Source organism: Hydra vulgaris, chromosome 02 (genome assembly GCF_038396675.1).
Source record: "Hydra vulgaris chromosome 02, alternate assembly HydraT2T_AEP".
In the NCBI taxonomy this organism is placed as follows: Eukaryota; Metazoa; Cnidaria; class Hydrozoa; order Anthoathecata; family Hydridae; genus Hydra; species Hydra vulgaris.
The window spans coordinates 43089570-43110861 of record NC_088921.1 but is presented as its reverse complement, the minus strand read 5'-3'; the positions used below and the strand labels follow the sequence as shown (position 1 = coordinate 43110861).

Here is a 21292-nt window from a genome sequence, read left to right as displayed (position 1 = left end):
ACTAGTATGCCACACTTTATTTAAAGCCTTTGATATGTCAAGAGCAATAGCGTCTTACTTCTCACTCACACTCAATGCTTCCAAATAATGAATGAAAAAACTCTTATGTTATAACAAAACAGCAGTAGAACAAGAGGATCAAAATTTGTATTGTCAGAGAAAAGAATCAAGATCAAAAACCGAAACCACAAATTCCATTTACCATCAAGTATAAAAAACCAAAACCACAGATTCCATTTACCATCAAGCATAAAAATCCAAACCACAGATTCCATTTAACATCAGGCATAAAGAACCAAAATGACAGATTCCATTTACCATCAGGGGTAAAAAACCCAAACCATAAATTTCATTTACAATCAAGCATAAAAAACCCAAACCAAAGATTCCATTTACCATTAAGCATAAAAACAAGATTTAGAAAAAATTATGCCCAGGCTAAGCACGGGACTTATGGAGTCTTTGTGAATCTAAAGTTAATAGCAATCAACATTAAGATCTGAAGATGAAACAGCCAAATTTATATTAGTCTAATAAAGTGCAAGAAAGTATAGTGCACTTAATAAAGTGCAAGTAAGTATAATGTCAAGTCTAAATCAAGTGAACTAAATTTTGCAAAAAGCAAGATTCATCAGATGAAAAGTTACACAAAATATTTAAAGACCACAAATATTTCTAAATCGCAATAATTTAGATCTTCCAATGTTTATGGATGGTAATATATTTGATAAGTCAACTACCCTTCATCTTCTAGGATTAACTACCCTTCATCTTCTAGGATTGTATATGTATTATGTATATATATATATATATATGTATATATATATATATATATATATATATATATATATATATATATATATATATATATATATATATATATATATATATATATATATATATATATATATGTATATATATACACTTATATATTGTCTGAAAGTTTTCTTCCATATTTTGTTGACAAAAAGTAAAAGTTAAAATGCAAGACCGGATTTTTTTTTTTTTATTAATTGATAGACTGCATGCCCCAACCAAACCCTCAGTCGATGTAGCAGCACTCCCTTGCGAGTCAGGCTATTTGTCAGTCGATCTACATCGACTACATCTACAGCACTCCCTAGCGAGTCAGGCTATAAGATAGTCGATGTAGCAGCACTCCGTGCATGATTTACAGTAAAAATAATAAAAATAAAAACATTTTATTAAAAAAAAGAAAAACAAAAACATTTGAATTAAAAAAATAAAAATAAAAACATTGTTTATATTGTTAAAAACATTCAGAATGTTTTAAAAAACATTCTGGTCAATTAAATTTGCGTTTTTGCGGCTTTTTTAAAAAACGATTAACTTGTAATTAAATTAATGGTTTTTACTTTCTGACAACATGCAAATGTTGGATGAAAGTAAAAAAAAATTAAAAGTGACATATGTGTTGGCGTAAGAATCACTTTTTTCCTTCCGCTCTTCCCAAAGACAACAAACTATAGATCTATATATATATGTATGTATATATATATATATATATATATATATATATATATATATATATATATATATATATATATGCACACATATATAAGGCTCTGAAAAGGTGGCAAAGCTAAGGTTTATCGGATATGATGGCTGATGGTACAAATTCTTGTGGCTTGCCAAGAAGAGATTTCAGGTGTTGGTATTTTATTTATGAATGAAAAAGTGATGGTTTTAATTGTAGCTACAGCAGAGAAAATAGAATTAGCCTCACCTTTATTTTTCATTTTAATTTAACAAAAATGGCAGTAAAACATTTATAAAATCTACTTTATTTCTTATTATCTTTTACTACATCTAAAAAGGTTATAAATTGGTATGTTTAATTAATTACAAATAGAAAAAAAATTAAAAGCATTTAATTTGTGGAGAAAATAGAATTAGCCGCATTTATGTTATATACAATAAAATACAGAAAATAATTTGTTTTTAGACTCATTTAATATTTAGTATTGCTTCCTGAATTTTTAATGACTTCAAATATGCGACTTGACATACTAGTCAAAATTACAGTCAGATCAGGTTATCCTGCTACTGGTAACATGTAACCCAGTACAATCTGCTTCATATCCTGCTGCCTTGTAGGATACGCCTTTTTAGCTAAAGGCTAGGAGATGACAACTCCGACTTAAAACACTCCCTGCCTAAGGGCTCTTGGTTGAGTAAAGGCTAGAGATGGTGTCTCGATAAAAATACTCATCTTGGGCAGATGTTAAATGCACCCGGCTACTGTCTTGTAGAAGGCCTCCTAGGCTAAGACTTAAGGGGTAAACAGATTCTATCATCTATTAGGCTGACGCAGATGTATTTTTAATACATTGTTTCCAGTTTAGGATGTTGAATGCTGGATCTTCTTGACTCAATGCATGGGTTTTGCATGTGTCTGTTTTTATGACTAGGCAACTCATTCTACTATCTCCTAATGAGAGTACAGCTCTAAAACTCAGTTTTATGGTTCTGAGGCCGGCTGGTAGTCAGGTTTCCCGAACTCTGTGGTAGCTCTCAGAGAGGCTGATTCCATCAACAGCTGAAAAATATCAAAGTATTAACAGTGCCATGTTGCGCATGGATGGTGCCCCTGTTTGTACTTTTGGTGTGCATTGCGGAGGCCACATTTGGAGCCCTTTGTTACGGCTTAGGGTTTATTAGTAGTAATAAGGCAATTGCTTGGGCTATTAAACAGTGTTCTGAGTACTATCTATGCTTTGAGTCAAGTTCTTTAATCTAACTTAAAAATGAATAAACTACCAAAAACTATAATACACAAAAAACCATCATCATCACCAAGTTCTCTAAACCTATCATTCACTAATATTTGTGGTCTTCGAAGTAACTTTTCTTCTGTTGAGTCTTATCTCTTGCAAAGTTCACCAGACCTACTTGCTCTTTGTTAGACTAATTTGAGTTCAGCTGTCTCATCTTGTGATCTTAGTGTTGATGGTTATCTTCCTTTAATTCGTAAAGATTCCAATAGTCACATGCTTGGCCTGGGCATTTACATTCTTAAGAATTCACCTATTTGTCGTGAAACTAGGTTTGAATCCACAGACTATTCTTTCATGTGCTTTCGTTTAGCACCACTTCACTCTATTGCCTTTCTCTTTGTTCTATATTGCTCTCCTTCATCACAAGACTGCAGTCTTTTTGATGTTAGTTCTGATCATATTGACCAAGCCCTCTCTCTTTATCCATCAGCTAATATAGTTATTGTCGGTGACTTGACATTCGCTGACACTAGAGCCAAGACATTCAGAGTGGTGAATGCTCACCACTCTGAATGGCTTGGCTCTAGTGTCAGCGATTCTGCAGGCATTAAAGCCCACAACTTTTGCCTTTCTCAATCCCTAACTCAAATAGTCAACTTTCCAACTCGCTTTCCTGACAACCCGAATCATTTACCATCTCTACTCGACTTATGTATTGTTTCTGATCCTAGTCAGTGCTCAGTTTCTCCACATTCACCCTTAGGTGCTTCTGATCACAGTTTGATCTCTCTAAAACTAATATTTTATTCTTCTTCATCACCAGAATCCCCCTATTATCGAACCTCTTACAATCAGTTATTACTGTTAGCTGATTTGCTAACAGTAATAACTGATAGGTTTTATTGTGCATTAGATAAAGGTGGAGAGGCTAAGGCCATCGGTCTTGACATTTCAAAAGCTTTTGATAAAGTTTGGCATGCTGATCTTCTCCATAAGCTTTCTTCTTATGGTGTATCTGGCAACATCTTTAAGATTATTGAATCCTTCCTTTCCAATTGTAATATAAAAGTTGTCCTCGATGGACACCACTCTTCTTCTTATTCTGTAACTTCAGAGGTTCCTTAAGGTTCTATCGTTGGCCCTATACTCTATTTAATTTACATTAATGATCTTCCAGATATTCTCACATCTAAGGTGGCATTGTTTGCTGATGATACTACCATTTATTCTTGTTGTGATAAGAAACCAACACTCTCTGATTTTTTGGAGGGGGCATTTGAGCTTGAAAAGGATCTCACTTCTGCTACAGCATGGGGCTCACAGTGGCTGGTTAACTTCAATACAGATAAAACTCAATTTTTTTTAGCCAATCTTTATCGCAATAATTTAGGTCTTCCTATATTTATGAACGGTGATGTACTCAATGAGTACATCACCGTTCATAAATATATGAGTACATCTACACTTCATCTTCTAGGATTAGCTCTTACTTCCAATCTTTTTTGGAAACCATATATCAAATCAGTTGCAAAATAAGCATCTGCTAAGGTCGCATCTCTTTATCGAGCTCGTCACTTTCTTACTTCGGATTCTATCCTTTATCTCTATAAATCTCAAATCCGGCCTTGTATGGAATACTGTTGCCATATCTGGGGTGGTTCTTCTAATGATGCCCTTTCTCTTTTAGACAGGGTGCAAAAGCGCATTGTACACATAGTTGGACCTGCTCTTGCAGCCAACCCCCAACCATTATCACATCGTCGTAATGTCGCTTCTCTTTCTCTTTTCTACAAATACTATAATGGGCACTGCTCTAAAGAACTAGCTTCTCTTGTGCCTTCTACTAAAATTCATTCTTGTGTTACTCGTCATTCAATTAAGTCACATCCTTTTTCTGTGACTGTTCCTAAGTGCTCTAAAAAAATTTGTCTAGTTTTTTTCCTCAAACATCAGTTCTTTGGAATTCGCTTCCTTCATTTTGTTTTCCTGATTCATATAATTTGCAATCCTTGAAGTTGTCCGTCAATCGTTATCTTACTCTACAATCTACAATCTCACATTTCTCTTTTAGTAACTTCCAACTTTAACTAGTGGCTGCTTGCAGCCTTGTTGGAAGCGAAGATGTTTGAAAAGAAAACAAAAAGAAAACAAAAAAAAAACTTTTACTTCCAATCTTTCTTGGAAACCATATATCAAACCCATTGCAAAATTAGCATCTGCTAAGGTTGCATCTCTTTATCGAGCTTGACACTTTCTTACTTTGGATTCGATTCTTTATCTCTATAAATCGCAAATCTGGCCTTGTATGGAATACTGCTGCCATATCTGTCAAGGAAGCATATACAAAAAACCCATCAGTGAAGCCTAGAATATCCAAGGTTCATCGTCTTATGCAGGAAACAATACAACACAGGTTTACAATTACACCGGCCTAAAAGATAAGCCTATAAAAAGTGGTGTGGGACTGTTTAACAGAAATTTTCTGCCAACCTTTTAAACTCTTTACATTGGAGGCTTTTTAAAAAACAGTAGTCAGATACATATAACATCTGCTTAGGAAAAATGAGGTAGGCAATAAACCGCCATCCTTAAACTTTTAGAGATTGGCATTAGGTTGGCAAAAAAAATTTAACCCAAAGGGCTTACCATAAAACATAGAAACAAGGTCGTCAATTTTTTGCTGACCTTAAACACATTTAGGTTGCCAATTAGGCTGGCATTGCTGAATGTCGACCCTAAAAGCATATTTTAAGCATTTCAAAAAGTCATTAAGTAAAGTATAAATAGCAAAGGTCCTAAAATAGAAACTTGTGGAACTCCACTTTTTACGTGTAAAGAACTAGATAGAACTCCATCACAAGAAATCATTTGTGTACTATTAAAAAGATAGTAGTTTACTAAGCAGGCAACTATGACTCAAGGTATCAAATGTTTTGGATAAGTTGAAAAATACAACTCCAACAAGCTTTCCTTGGTCTACTACTTTGCGTAGTTATACATAAATAAGCTCAGTGGAACAAATACACCTGTATCCGAATTGAAAACTGGATTAAAACTTCAATATATACAAAAAAAGCAAAGAACATAATGAAAGAATACAGAAAAAAGCTATTAGCTCACGCTTGTAACGAAGCAAATCACAGATTATACTCAATAAGAAATTAATTGATGAATTAAATAGATCTATTCAGAATAAAGTAAGATTAAACGACTATAAATTAATAGTATAACTAACAAATCAAAAAATTACCATTATATTAAGAAAAAAACAGAAATGAAAACAAAATTTGATAAATTACAAACCATATTGAATATAAAAAATACTCCTAGAATAAATCTCTGAATCAAGTTGTTAAACCTGCTATACTTAATTTAACTAATGTTATTTTGGATGAAACAACAACTGAATTACTCAATCTACGTCCAAAGTTTATGCCATTACAGAAGAAAATCCCTTATATGGACATTATAAGAAATATTGAATGTGTGCTTTGCAAATTGAAAAACTGGATAAATTACACATGGAGAATCTCTAAGACAGAACTGTTCTAAAATTTTGACAAATTTGTTAAAACTAAGATAAAAAGATAACTTAACTAAACAACTATAAGAAAATTAAAGATGACTTCGGATATAAGAATTTATCCCTTTGATAAAGGCACAGGTTTTGCATTACTATACGAAAGGAATGCATGTCTTAAATTAGAAGAACAAATTAAAAATAGCAGAACTATTGATGGGCCCAACACCCACACTTACTCCCAAATTTCAAAAACAATTGTGTAAATTAAGAAAATAGGGTAAATTAGACACAACTATGTATTTTAAAATGTATCCATCAGATTGCGTACAACCTAGAATATATGGAATGATTAAAGCGCACAAACCCAAAAAAGATTACTCAATGCATCCTGTTGTATCAACAATCAACACACCACCATATGGAACCTCCAAATACCTTGTTAATATCATTCAGCCAACACTAAACAAAAACAAAAATAGATTTATTAATCTAAATAATTTTGTTAATGAAGCCAGACATTGGAAAATAGATCCCAATGAAGTTCAAGTTTCTTTTGATATAGTTAATTTATATCTGTCCATACCCATTAACGAAGTTATTATAGTTATTATTGATATATTAAATACACTGTTGAACTCGAAAACCACCAAAAACAACTTAATTTTCTAGATATTAGTATTACGAACACAATACATGGAGCTTATGAACTTCAAATACATCGAAAAGAAGCAATAACAAATATTCAACTTAACCCAAATTTAAATATCAATCCTAATATTATCACTGGCGTAGTAAAAGAGCTTTTATGCCATGCAAAAAGAATATGTTCTCAAAAATACTTTGTTGAAAACAGGCATGACAAAAACAATTTAACTAATATTGCCAGAGACTATATTAAAATAGATGAAATAAAGCTACCATGGATACCAATTGTGGACCCTAAACTTAGAAAAGAATTTAAAAAACATAACATAAAAGTTATATTTACATCAACTCCAAATTTAAACAATATATTCTGTAACAATAAAACAAAACTTCCTCCAAATACAAACCCAGGCGTCTAACAAATAAAATGTTCATGTAACTTTATATATATTGGTGAAACCAAAAAGAAAATTATATCAAGATGTATTGAGCACCAGAAAAAAAAGAAAAAAGAAAAATGGGCAAGTTCTGGTGCTACTGAGCATTCTAAGTCATACCAAGGTACATTTGACTGGTTAAACCCGAAAACCATATCAGTAGCTCCAGAAATTCATATTTGGAAAATTCAAGAATTCCTGAAAATAAACAAATCTAAAGTTCGACAAGTATTAGGAAGTGACGAAAATGTTCTTCATTGGGATGATGGTGATAACGTCACAAAAAAAGCTTGGGGCTGTTTTTTATTAGACTATCTGATGTCAACATTTAATCCTATTTTATATTTTCTTGTGCTTTTTTTAATGTTATCTTTTTAATGGTTTGTTTTTATTATAACAATTTTCTTTGTAACGATTTTTATTATACCTTATGACTCTGATCACAATAGATCAGCGAAATATCGAATAATATATATTGAAATAAAAACAAATACATATTTTTTCAAAAAAGTTTATACACAGCCATATTTATTGAATTTTAATAATAACATTGTATCCTATAACGAGAAAATGACTTTCAAAGATTATACACACACACACACACATATATTAGTGTTCTTATATAAATCTAATTTTGTAAGTATTTTTACTAATTTAACACTAACATAATTTATATATATATATTTATATATATATATATATATATATATATATATATATATATATATATATATATATATATATATATATATATATATATATATAATGTATATATATTTAAGAAATAATATCTAAAAATATTATCTAAAATTAAAATATTATTTTTATTAAAAATGAAATTGTTTTTTTGCTTCTTTTATTGGTTTAGTTAGGGTAGTTTGGTAAAATGACCCTGATGAATAAAAAATGAATCAAAAATGAATCCAGAATTAAATTAATAATGATAAAAAACAATTTTGACGAGGGTAATCATAGTTACAAGAAAGATATTCTTATAACTAAATAGCAATGATATTATGCTTTCTTTTGATAATATATTATTGGGAAACCAAAATTAGATTCAAATAATGTTAGATAAGGTAGCATCCAAAATTATATAGACATGCAATATAAGTGGGTTACCAAAAGCGTACAAGGAAGGGGAGTTAGTTTCTAGGTTGTAAATAACTAATACCTTTTTTTTCCTGACTATTGACAAATATAAAGGTCAATAATTTAACGTTACATTTGCTTTTAATTTAGTTTGTTTATGTTTTAGAATTTAATAGTGAATTGGGGCCTGTTTACACTGAAAATTTTTCAGTGTAAACAGGCTTTAAAAACCACCAAACAAGTAAATCTCAATTTATCAAAAAAGAGCTTTTAATATATTTCTCACTAAAGTATAAAACTTATATTAACATATTAAATCCTATTGAATTTATTATAGAACAGCTGTTAGAAAATGCAATTTACTGCAAGCCACGCTAGATTTAAATAGTTTTATGCGTAAAAATTATTATGTAAAAAATATTGGTTTGGATTTATAAACTGAAGTTTTTTTATAAAAACATTTATATTGTAACATTAAAAAACTCCCCCCCCCCCCCGTTTATTAGATCTGGAATAAAATTCCCATCCCCCCACCCTTTATTCCCCTCACCCCTTGTATTAAGGACTCGAGAGTACCAGTAATTGGACAAACTAAAAAACTGTGATTTGATTGCGTTGACATCTTTTCTGCAAATCTTTCAAGAATAACTAATTGAACACCATTTCAAAGTAAAACTTAAACAACTTCTTTAAATAAATTTGCAAATCTTTGTAAATTTCTAAAGAAAGAAATATTGTTAATTTTAAGCTCTAATCAAAACTTCCTTCTTTTTGATCTATAGATTCTTTCTACAATTTATTATTTTAGTGATTCAACCATCCGACAAAATTATCTACTGATTCATAAAGTTTTAAAAATGGCTTTCTCTTTGTTATATTTTCAATGTTGTTTTTTACATTTAAACAATCAAAAAACATATCCACCAAAAAACAAATTTCTGTAGTTTTAGCTGCTTCTAGTAACAGTTAAATAAAATGATTCTGGTGGTATATTAAAGAAAGTTCTGTAGATCTAGCTGTTTCTGGTCAAAAAAAATTGTGTCGATTGCATTACCTTAAAAAAACAAATTGCACAATTTTCACAAGACTTACCAACAAAAAGCATTTTCAATGAAAACACAAAAATAATTTGGTAAAATAACAGGCAAACGCTAACAACAACAATTTTTCTGTACAGGTTCGGTAGTCCGGAAATGTGAAAAAACAGTATGAAAGAATTAAAACAATCGCTTTTGTTTGTTTCCAAATCTTTCTTATAACTATAGAGAGAGAGAACAAGTTATTTAACATATATTTTAAGAAAAAGATTTAGATAAAATAATATTTTGTTCAATAAATCTTGTAAACATCTGTATAATTTAATGGGATATTATTTTTAAATAATTGTTCAAATTATTTGCTAATTAAATGCTACTAAAGTTGGAAGTAGTAAGCGACTGGGTAGATATTTGACAGGGGCTAGGTTTGATAAAATATAACTGGGGCTAGAGCCAGGTTTTTGACCGGACCTGCATAAACATTTATACGCCCTAATGTATATTTTTTTAAATTCAAAACCCATGTTATACTTTGTATATATATGCATATATAAACATCAATATGATCAACATAATCATCAAAATCATCATTTCCACCATGATGATGATCATTATGATCATTACCAGCATGATGATGATGATCATCATCATCATCATCAGGCTTTAGCCTTCCTCATTTATGCTGTTTCTCTAATATAAATAATCTAGACCATTTTCTTTCCATAGCTAAAGCTCATTCATACAATATATAAGGCACTCTCTTTAAGTTTTCTTACTTCTACCACTACCATTTTCTTTTGAAACTATTGCCTAAATCACTTTAATCTTCTCTAATTAACACTGTTCAATACAATGTTTTTTTCTAATCTAAGATTATGCCTCCTTTTCTTGTCTTGTTAGTCGCACCACACATCTATCTAATCATCTTCTCTTTTGGCAAACACTACTATAATAAATAAATGTCATTTCTCCTCTACTATAATATGTAGAGGAGAAATGACATTTATGACATTTTTTAAGCTTTTCCAAAAGTCTTTAGAACCTAACTTCTGAGATATTTTACAAATTTTAGTAAACTGAGAAAGGACTAGATCAGCATCAGACAATACGTTTATGTATCAATTTCCTGAAACAATAAAGAGGTCTTGCTGTCTTTGTAACAGGATGAAAGTTTTAAGAAAGAAATTATTGTGATTAGAAATAGCAGCTGTACAAGAAAGAGAAAACCAGAGGGTATAGAAAGACACAAAAAATATGGAAAAGATATAAAACCATCATCATCATCATCATCATCATCATCATCATCATCATCATCATCATCATCATCATCATCATCATCATCATCATCATCATCATCATCATCATCATCATCATCATCATCATCATCATCATCATCATCATCATCATCATCATCATCATCATCATCATCATCATCATCATCATCATCATCATCATCATCATCATCATCATCATCATCATCATCATCTTCTCTTTTGACAAATACTACACCATATGAATACTAAAGTTTATAAAATTATGAAACAATTTTGTATGCCAGCATCTGAATAAATAGCAAACATATGTGTTTATATCCATGATATGTATGCATAAAGTGCATATTGGAAGCTTTTAATTCTTCTGGAATAAAAGTTTAGAAGCTTTTATTCCTTTTCCTCAATTTTAAGTCAAGCCTCATTCTACTCCACATTTTTAACCATCTTGAGCAGTTGCTTTATTATACAGTAATCATTTTTTTCATATTTTTTACAAGAACCTCTCTAAGATCAAAAAACTTTTTATTATTGCAAGAAATCAATGTAAAAAGATCCTGCCTGATGTTAAGATCTGTTATTCTCAGTTTTCTAAATCTTGTACTTTATCTCAGATGTTAGGATCTAGAGACTTTGATAAGTCTTCAACAGTGTTATTAACTTAAGTAAGTCTAACATTTAATCTCTAATTCATAGGTTTGATATTTTTACTTCTCTCCATAATATGTTACAAAGAAATCTTACTCTAATTTGACTTTTGAATCTAATAGCCATACTCTTCCTGCCAGTTAAACAGATTAACTCATTGTTAAACATCCAAATTACTATGGTTTTTAATCTGATCTCTCTTCTGTAACAGCCTAAGGCTTGCAGTGGCTTGTAGATTAAATTCTGGATATAAAATCCACAATTTTTGTGAGACAACAAAACTCATTTATTAACTGCAAAAAAATATTGTAATATTGTTGGCATTCCTATATTGACGAATAACAAACCTCATACTCTCAGGCAAAATCTAAAAACACATTGTAAATGTAATTTGACCTGCTTTATCTGCCAAGCTCGAACAACTCTTCCATTGTTGTAAGGTCTTTCTTTCTTTTTTCTACAAATACTATCAAATGAGCTATCGTCACTATTACAATAAACCAAAACTCATTCTTACTTGGCTTCTTATTCAACAAGTTGCATCCTTTTACTGTATCTGTCCCTTCATGCTATAAAAACTTTTATTAATCTAGTTTTTTTCTTTGCACATCAAAAAAAACCTTATAACTCTTACCCATATTCGTGTTTTCTTTTTTTAATCAACTTTTTAAGTCTACAGTTAAATGCTTCCTAGTATTTTAACCTATCCTCTATTTTAAAGTAACTCATAACTAAATAGTGGTTGTTTGCAATCTTGTTGGAAGTAAATTAGAGTTTAAAAATATATAAATATATGTCAGTATTTAATAAATAGTAAATTTAAGTATAATTTATAATACAAAAAGTACTATAAATTTTTTTCTAACCCCTGCTATCAACCCCTGCTAAATTTTATAATTTTGCCGGGGCAGGCTGGGTTCGCAAAAAGTCTTATTTTTAGGCGGGGACAGGGCCCCAGTCACTTCATGGTTGGAAGTTAGTATATATATATATATATATATATATATATATATATATATATATATATATATATATATATCTATATCTATATCTATATCTATATCTATATCTATATCTATATCTATATCTATATCCATCTATATATATATATATATATATATATATATATATATATATATATATATATATATATATATATCTATATCTATATCTATATCCATCTATATATATATATATATATATATATATATATATATATATATATATATATATATATATATATATATATATATATCTATATCTATATCTATATCCATCTATATATATATATATATATATATATATATATATATATATATATATATATATATATACATATACATATATATATATATATATATATATATATATATATATATATATATATATATATATATATATATATATATATATATATATATATATATATATATATATATATATATATAGCGAGCAATTTAATATTGAACAATGTGAAGGAAAAAGAAAAACAACAATATTCAAAAAATGAATTAATTTTTTTTAAGAAAAAGTTTCTTATATTAAAATATTACTCAGAAAATATTAAATAGGCCTTTCAGTATTTATCATTAGTAGTACTATTGCAAATGTTATTATCACGATTTTGATATATGTAAAAATTATATAATAGAAATATTTAATTGCAGTTTTTGTAACTATGAGTTACCATTGTTATGTCATTATAAAAGGAAGTATTAGTTGAAGGTGTCATGTTTTTGTATATGAAAATAATTTTCATAGATCAAAAAATTATTTTCATTTTTTAGTTCAAGAAAAACAAAAAGCTGAAAGAATGGCTCTGTAGATTTTTTGTGTTTGTCTTTTCTTTTAATCATATACATGATTTTCGAATCTATCTGTTAAATTGCCAGTTTTGCAACTGGAAATATGTTCATTTGTGCAGTTTCTTAAATTGTTTGTTTTTTCAGTATAAGTAGATAGTCTATTACATTATATAAGCATTTTAGATATATATGGCATTTTTGCTATTACATGTAATCGGACTTTTAATTGATTGTTTTTGCATTTGAATAGCCCCATTTTTTTGATAGATGACATAGAGTGAAATTTTGAGTACGTTATTTGTCTTAGTAAGTTTAGTGGTTGTTTGTAGGAAATTACTAGTTGAATATTTGAAAAACTTTTTTTATTCTTTCATTATCAGATAAACTAAGTAAAAGGTTAGCTTCAGTTAAAATTGGTTGACAGTTTAAATTACTATAGAAAATAGTCACCAAAGGAAAAACTTCTATTGATTGTTTTATTGGTGTTGGCCCTTGTAACTTTGCATTATGAAATGCTTTTGCTATTAAATAATCAAGGGTAATAACACTCTTTTAACTATATTTTAAGTTCTGCTAGACATAGTTTTTCTGTAGCTTATTCAGACAAAGAGATTATTTTTTTAGCAAGGTTTTAAGGTATGTTATTTTTTATATGATACGGATGATGACTGTTGAAGTTTAAATTGTCGAGTTTGTTTCTTTATAAAAAATATCTGTTTTAATGTATTTGTTATTTTAATGGATGTCTTGAAAATTAACTGCTTTATATATTTTTTCATTCTCTTTGAATTTGATGCCAAAATCAATAATTAATTGCAAAATTAATTGAATCATGTAATTCTGTAAGAAAAACATAAATAAATATACATTATAGCATATATAATATATATATATATATATATATATATATATATATATATATATATATATATATATGCTATAATGTATATTTTTTTATTTTATTTTTAAATAAATATACATTATAGCATATATGTATATATATATATATATATATATATATATATATATATATATATATATATATATATATATATATATATATATATATATATATATATATATATATATATATATATATATATATATATATTGTAATTATATATGCTATAATGTATATTGTAATTACTAAATTTTAAATAAATTTTGTTTAATAGATTTTATTTTATTAGTTAACAATGCTAAAAAAGCAAATAAAAATAAGAGAAGTATTTAAGTAAAAAATAAGAGAAGTATTTAAGTAAAAAATAAGAGAAGTATTTAGAGAAAAGAAAATAAAAGTAAGAAGTATAGTAACTGAACAAAAATCTCAAATCAGGTACCGTGTAGTACACCTAATGACATAGTTAATATGTCAGGTACCATGTAGTACACCTAATGACATAGTTAATATGTCAGGTACCATGTAGTACACTTAATGACATAGTTAATATGTCAGGTACCATGTAGTACACTTAATGACATAGTTAATATGTCAGGTACCATGTAGTACACTTAATGACATAGTTAATATGTCAGGTACAATGTAATACACTTAATGACAGTTAAAAGCTTAAATTATGAAATGAAGTTGTGTCCAAAATTTTGACTCATAGAGTTCGAAATCTAATTTGCTGAAAATGTAAAAAATTCGGAAAGCGTCTTTTAAGACTTTCTCGATATGAAATTTTGATATTAGTTTGTGACTTAACTGAAGAGTTGAAGATAGAACATCATTTCAAAAAGAAGAAAATGATCGCAGGAAAAGATTTCTTTATAGGATTTAAAAACAGATACCCAAAATTTTAAGTTTTAAGAACACCCTAATCTAGAAACCTTATGAGAGCTGTTGGTTTCAACAAGTAGATTGCTTTTATATATGTTAATAAAGTTGACAGAAAAATACTATCTTCCAAGCATCAAGGATGAATAATGTTGATGAAACTGGTATTTCATGCATTCACAAAAACCAAAAAAAAATTTCTGTAAAAGGAAAAAGACAATTGGTAAATTAACATCTGGAGAACAAGGCAGAAATATAACATTGTTTTCCATGGAGGTAACTGTACAAGTATCCCTTCACACACCACCCACAAATTACAACCACTAGACAGATCTTTCAGGAAACTCTTCAAAGCAGGATTTAGTAATGCATTAGCAAAATGGATGACAATTAACTTTGGAGCAAAAATTTTAGACTACCATATTGCTGGTCTTGCATCCAGTATATTATAGAAAGTTTCACAGTATGAAATAGCTTTGTTCATCTACCATCCATGATAACAGGTATTCCTATAGTAAATGAGCCATTAACAACAACAACAAAGCAGATAAATGATTCATCAGCAATAAAAATACATCAGCAATGATCCATTAGTAATAAATAAGCAACCAGCAATAAACGAGCAATGATCATTGAAAATGAAAATCTCAGGATTCAAATAGATAGAGACAGGATTCAGTGCATTAGGTGAAAAGATTAAAAGATGAAGACAGGATTCAAAGCTTTATGTGTAAAGATTAAAAGATGAAGACAGGATTCAGTGCTTTAGGTGAAAAGATTAAAAGATGAAGACAGGATTCAGTGCTTTATGTGAAAAGATTAAAAGATGAAGACAGGATTCAGTGCCTTAGGTGAAAAGATTAAAAGATGAAGACAGGATTCAGTGCTTTATGTGAAAAGATTAAAAGATGAAGACAGGATTCAGTGCTTTATGTGAAAAGATTAAAAGATGAAGACAGGATTCAGTGCTTTATGTGAAAAGATTAAAAGATGAAGACAGGATTCAGTGCTTTAGGTGAAAAGATTAAAAGATGAAGACAGGATTCAGTGCTTTAAGTGAAAAGATTAAAAGATGAAGACAGGATTCAGTGCTTTAGGTGAAAAGATTAAGAGATGAAGACAGGATTCAGTGCTTTATGTTTAAAGATTAAAAGATGAAGACAGGATTCAGTGCTTTAGGTGAAAAGATTAAAAGATGAAGACAGGATTCAGTGCTTTAGGTGAAAAGATTAAAAGATGAAGACAGGATTCAGTGCTTTAGGTGAAAAGATTAAAAGATGAAGACAGGATTCAGTGCTTTAGGTGAAAAGATTAAAAGATGAAGACAGGATTCAGTGCTTTAGGTGAAAAGATTAAAAGATGAAGACAGGATTCAGTGCTTTATGTGTAAAGATTAAAAGATGAAGACAGGATTCAGTGCTTTATGTTTAAAGATAAAAAGATGAAGACAGGATTCAGTGCTTTATGTTTAAAGATTAAAAGATGAAGACAGGATTCAGTGCTTTAGGTGAAAAGATTAAAAGATGAAGACAGGATTCAGTGCTTTAGGTGAAAAGATTAAAAGATGAAGACAGGATTCAGTGCTTTAAGTGAAAAGATTAAAAGATGAAGACAGGATTCAGTGCTTTAGGTGAAAAGATTAAGAGATGAAGACAGGATTCAGTGCTTTATGTTTAAAGATTAAAAGATGAAGACAGGATTCAGTGCTTTAGGTGAAAAGATTAAAAGATGAAGACAGGATTCAGTGCTTTAGGTGAAAAGATTAAAAGATGAAGACAGGATTCAGTGCTTTAGGTGAAAAGATTAAAAGATAAAGACAGGATTCAGTGCTTTATGTTTAAAGATAAAAAGATGAAGACAGGATTCAGTGCTTTATGTTTAAAGATTAAAAGATGAAGACAGGATTCAGTGCTTTATGTTTAAAGATTAAAAGATGAAGACAGGATTCAGTGCTTTAGGTGAGAAGATTAAAAGATGAAGACAGGATTCAGTGCTTTAGGTGAAAAGATTAAAAGATGAAGACAGGATTCAGTGCTTTAGGTGAAAAGATTAAAAGATGAAGACAGGATTCAGTGCTTTAGGTGAAAAGATTAAAAGATGAAGACAGGATTCAGTGCTTTAGGTGAAAAGATTAAAAGATGAAGACAGGATTCAGTGCTTTATGTTTAAAGATTAAAAGATGAAGACAGGATTCAGTGCTTTATGTGTAAAGATTAAAAGATGAAGACAGGATTCAGTGCTTTATGTGTAAAGATTAAAAGATGAAGACAGGATTCAGTGCTTTATGTGTAAAGATTAAAAGATGAAGACAGGATTCAGTGCTTTATGTTTAAAGATTAAAAGATGAAGACAGGATTCAGTGCTTTAGGTGAAAAGATTAAAAGATGAAGACAGGATTCAGTGCTTTAAGTGAAAAGATTAAAAGATGAAGACAGGATTCAGTGCTTTAGGTGAAAAGATTAAGAGATGAAGACAGGATTCAGTGCTTTATGTTTAAAGATTAAAAGATGAAGACAGGATTCAGTGCTTTAGGTGAAAAGATTAAAAGATGAAGACAGGATTCAGTGCTTTAGGTGAAAAGATTAAAAGATGAAGACAGGATTCAGTGCTTTAGGTGAAAAGATTAAAAGATGAAGACAGGATTCAGTGCTTTAGGTGAAAAGATTAAAAGATGAAGACAGGATTCAGTGCTTTAGGTGAAAAGATTAAAAGATGAAGACAGGATTCAGTGCTTTATGTGTAAAGATTAAAAGATGAAGACAGGATTCAGTGCTTTAAGTGAAAAGATTAAAAGATGAAGACAGGATTCAGTGCTTTAGGTGAAAAGATTAAGAGATGAAGACAGGATTCAGTGCTTTATGTTTAAAGATTAAAAGATGAAGACAGGATTCAGTGCTTTAGGTGAAAAGATTAAAAGATGAAGACAGGATTCAGTGCTTTAGGTGAAAAGATTAAAAGATGAAGACAGGATTCAGTGCTTTAGGTGAAAAGATTAAAAGATAAAGACAGGATTCAGTGCTTTATGTTTAAAGATAAAAAGATGAAGACAGGATTCAGTGCTTTATGTTTAAAGATTAAAAGATGAAGACAGGATTCAGTGCTTTATGTTTAAAGATTAAAAGATGAAGACAGGATTCAGTGCTTTAGGTGAGAAGATTAAAAGATGAAGACAGGATTCAGTGCTTTAGGTGAAAAGATTAAAAGATGAAGACAGGATTCAGTGCTTTAGGTGAAAAGATTAAAAGATGAAGACAGGATTCAGTGCTTTAGGTGAAAAGATTAAAAGATGAAGACAGGATTCAGTGCTTTAGGTGAAAAGATTAAAAGATGAAGACAGGATTCAGTGCTTTATGTTTAAAGATTAAAAGATGAAGACAGGATTCAGTGCTTTATGTGTAAAGATTAAAAGATGAAGACAGGATTCAGTGCTTTATGTGTAAAGATTAAAAGATGAAGACAGGATTCAGTGCTTTATGTGTAAAGATTAAAAGATGAAGACAGGATTCAGTGCTTTATGTTTAAAGATTAAAAGATGAAGACAGGATTCAGTGCTTTAGGTGAAAAGATTAAAAGATGAAGACAGGATTCAGTGCTTTAGGTGAAAAGATTAAAAGATGAAGACAGGATTCAGTGCTTTAGGTGAAAAGATTAAAAGATAAAGACAGGATTCAGTGCTTTATGTTTAAAGATAAAAAGATGAAGACAGGATTCAGTGCTTTATGTTTAAAGATTAAAAGATGAAGACAGGATTCAGTGCTTTATGTTTAAAGATTAAAAGATGAAGACAGGATTCAGTGCTTTAGGTGAGAAGATTAAAAGATGAAGACAGGATTCAGTGCTTTAGGTGAAAAGATTAAAAGATGAAGACAGGATTCAGTGCTTTAGGTGAAAAGATTAAAAGATGAAGACAGGATTCAGTGCTTTAGGTGAAAAGATTAAAAGATGAAGACAGGATTTAGTGCTTTAGGTGAAAAGATTAAAAGATGAAGACAGGATTCAGTGCTTTATGTTTAAAGATTAAAAGATGAAGACAGGATTCAGTGCTTTATGTGTAAAGATTAAAAGATGAAGACAGGATTCAGTGCTTTAGGTGAAAAGATTAAAAGATGAAGACAGGATTCAGTGCTTTAGGTGAAAAGATTAAAAGATGAAGACAGGATTCAGTGCTTTAGGTGAAAAGATTAAAAGATGAAGACAGGATTCGGTGCTTTAGGTGAAAAGATTAAAAGATGAAGACAGGATTCAGTGCTTTATGTTTAAAGAATAAAAGATGAAGACAGGATTCAGTGCTTTATGTGTAAAGATTAAAAGATGAAGACAGGATTCAGTGCTTTAGGTGAAAAGATTAAAAGATGAAGACAGGATTCAGTGCTTTAGGTGAAAAGATTAAAAGATGAAGACAGGATTCAGTGCTTTAGGTGAAAAGATTAAAAGATGAAGACAGGATTCAGTGCTTTATGTTTAAAGATTAAAAGATGAAGACAGGATTCAGTGCTTTAGGTGAAAAGATTAAAAGATGAAGACAGGATTCAGTGCTTTATGTGTAAAGATAGGATTCAGTGCTTTATGTGTAAAGTTTATGCACAAATTGTGTAGTTAGATCCCACCTCTGATCTCAAGTATAAAGTATTTATCTGTGAAATTTCATTTTCGGTGGTTTTGATTTACTGGTGGATCAAATCCACCAAAATGGATTTTCAAAATCCTTATTTCAATCCCATTTCTTCTAATCAAACTAGTGGGGATTTTTTTTAAATGTGTCAAGAACTTTAAAATAATATCAAAATTATCATGGTCCTGTAATTTCGGATGGGGTTGGATGATGTTAACTATATTAAAGAGTTTAAAAAAACCTTATAAATCTATAGGATTAGTCACACAAAAATTGTGTTTATATTAATCCTGATTATTACAAGAGGAATGATAAAATGCAAGTTAAATAATATATTAAGTTTGTGCTTAATGATTTAAATGAAGTGAAAGTTATGTTCTTTTTCAAACATTTTTCCTTATATGTTTTAAAGAGCACTATAATTGTTCCTTTGTTTAATTCAGTGTTTCTTTTTTTATAAAAGTTTTTTGACACTTTGTTTTCCGTTAGCATATGAGCAATAGATTACTTATTCTTAAAGTGTTCGGGGCTACCCAACTTTCTCCTATATAAGTTGTTTATATTTATCTATTTATCTAATTAATCATATACTACCATATAACATTATATCATATTTATACACATATGAATATGAAATCTTTGTTATGATTTTTCATTACGATATTAAATTGAATTTTATATAACAAATAAATTCAAAATCAATAGAAACAAACAAACCTCCATATCAACTGCAGATGGTTTGTTAGAAGTTGTAAGACAATTATGAAAGTATAAATTATATAAACCAGCTTGTTGTGAACAGTTAATTTTAACGGTAAACTAGAAATAAAATATTATAATTTTATTTATCAAAAAAAAAAAAAACTTGAAAAAAAAAGGTTCTGATTTCAAAAATATTAATAAACAACAAAAATCATTGTTAATAAGCAAAACTTTATAAAAAAAAATACAATAAAAGACCTGCAAATGAAAAATTTTCAATAGTTGCAGAAAACTACAGATATAATGCACAAAAACTACAATAACTCAACTTGGTGTAAAAATATCTTTTATTTTCCTGATATACTAATTGTCAATAACTTGTGCCTCAGGTAACTTAATAATTTGTACCTTAGATAACTTAATGATTTTTACCTCAGGTAACTTAATGATTTGTGCCTCAGGCAATATAAATCTGAAGCACTTTTTTTTGTATAAACACTATTTTTACACCACCCTATTTTGCATAAACACTATTTTTACACCAATTTTTTAAATATTTAATTATTTATTTTACAGCCTCATTTAAAATGTTTATTTTATTGTATAAGTTTCTTCCTTACGTTTATCATATAACCTCTTTCCTTATGTTGATACAAAATATTTTGTAACTTTTGACTGCATTATTCCATTCATTTTATACATAAAAAATGTCTGATTTCATTATGTAAAAGTAATGAAATCGACTTTCCATCATAGATTGTAGTGTGCAAAAGCAAACTAAATTTTTTTTTCTTATAAAAAGGTGAAGTGCTTTTGTTTAAGAGAATTCTTTTCACTAATGTATTTAAATTTTGTTTCTTATTAATTTAATATAGTGTAAAGTTCTTTTGACGCAATACATTCTTATTGGTAATACATCTTATTATTATTATAACTGATAGAAGCTACAAATTATTTATAACATATTTAATGTAGTATTAAAAATACTACATTAAATACGTA

At 29.1% G+C, this 21292-nt stretch overlaps 1 protein-coding gene across 1 annotated transcript in view; it reads right to left on the bottom strand.

Annotated features, from left to right (window-relative positions):
* Positions 1 to 21292, bottom strand: part of LOC101239878 (protein GPR107) — an 89266-nt gene that overhangs the window by 34514 nt on the left and 33460 nt on the right. Inside the window, exon 6 of the mRNA XM_065790995.1 lies at positions 20306 to 20407. Coding sequence (XP_065647067.1) covers positions 20306 to 20407 — 102 coding nt within the window. The remainder of the gene's footprint in view (positions 1 to 20305; positions 20408 to 21292) is intronic.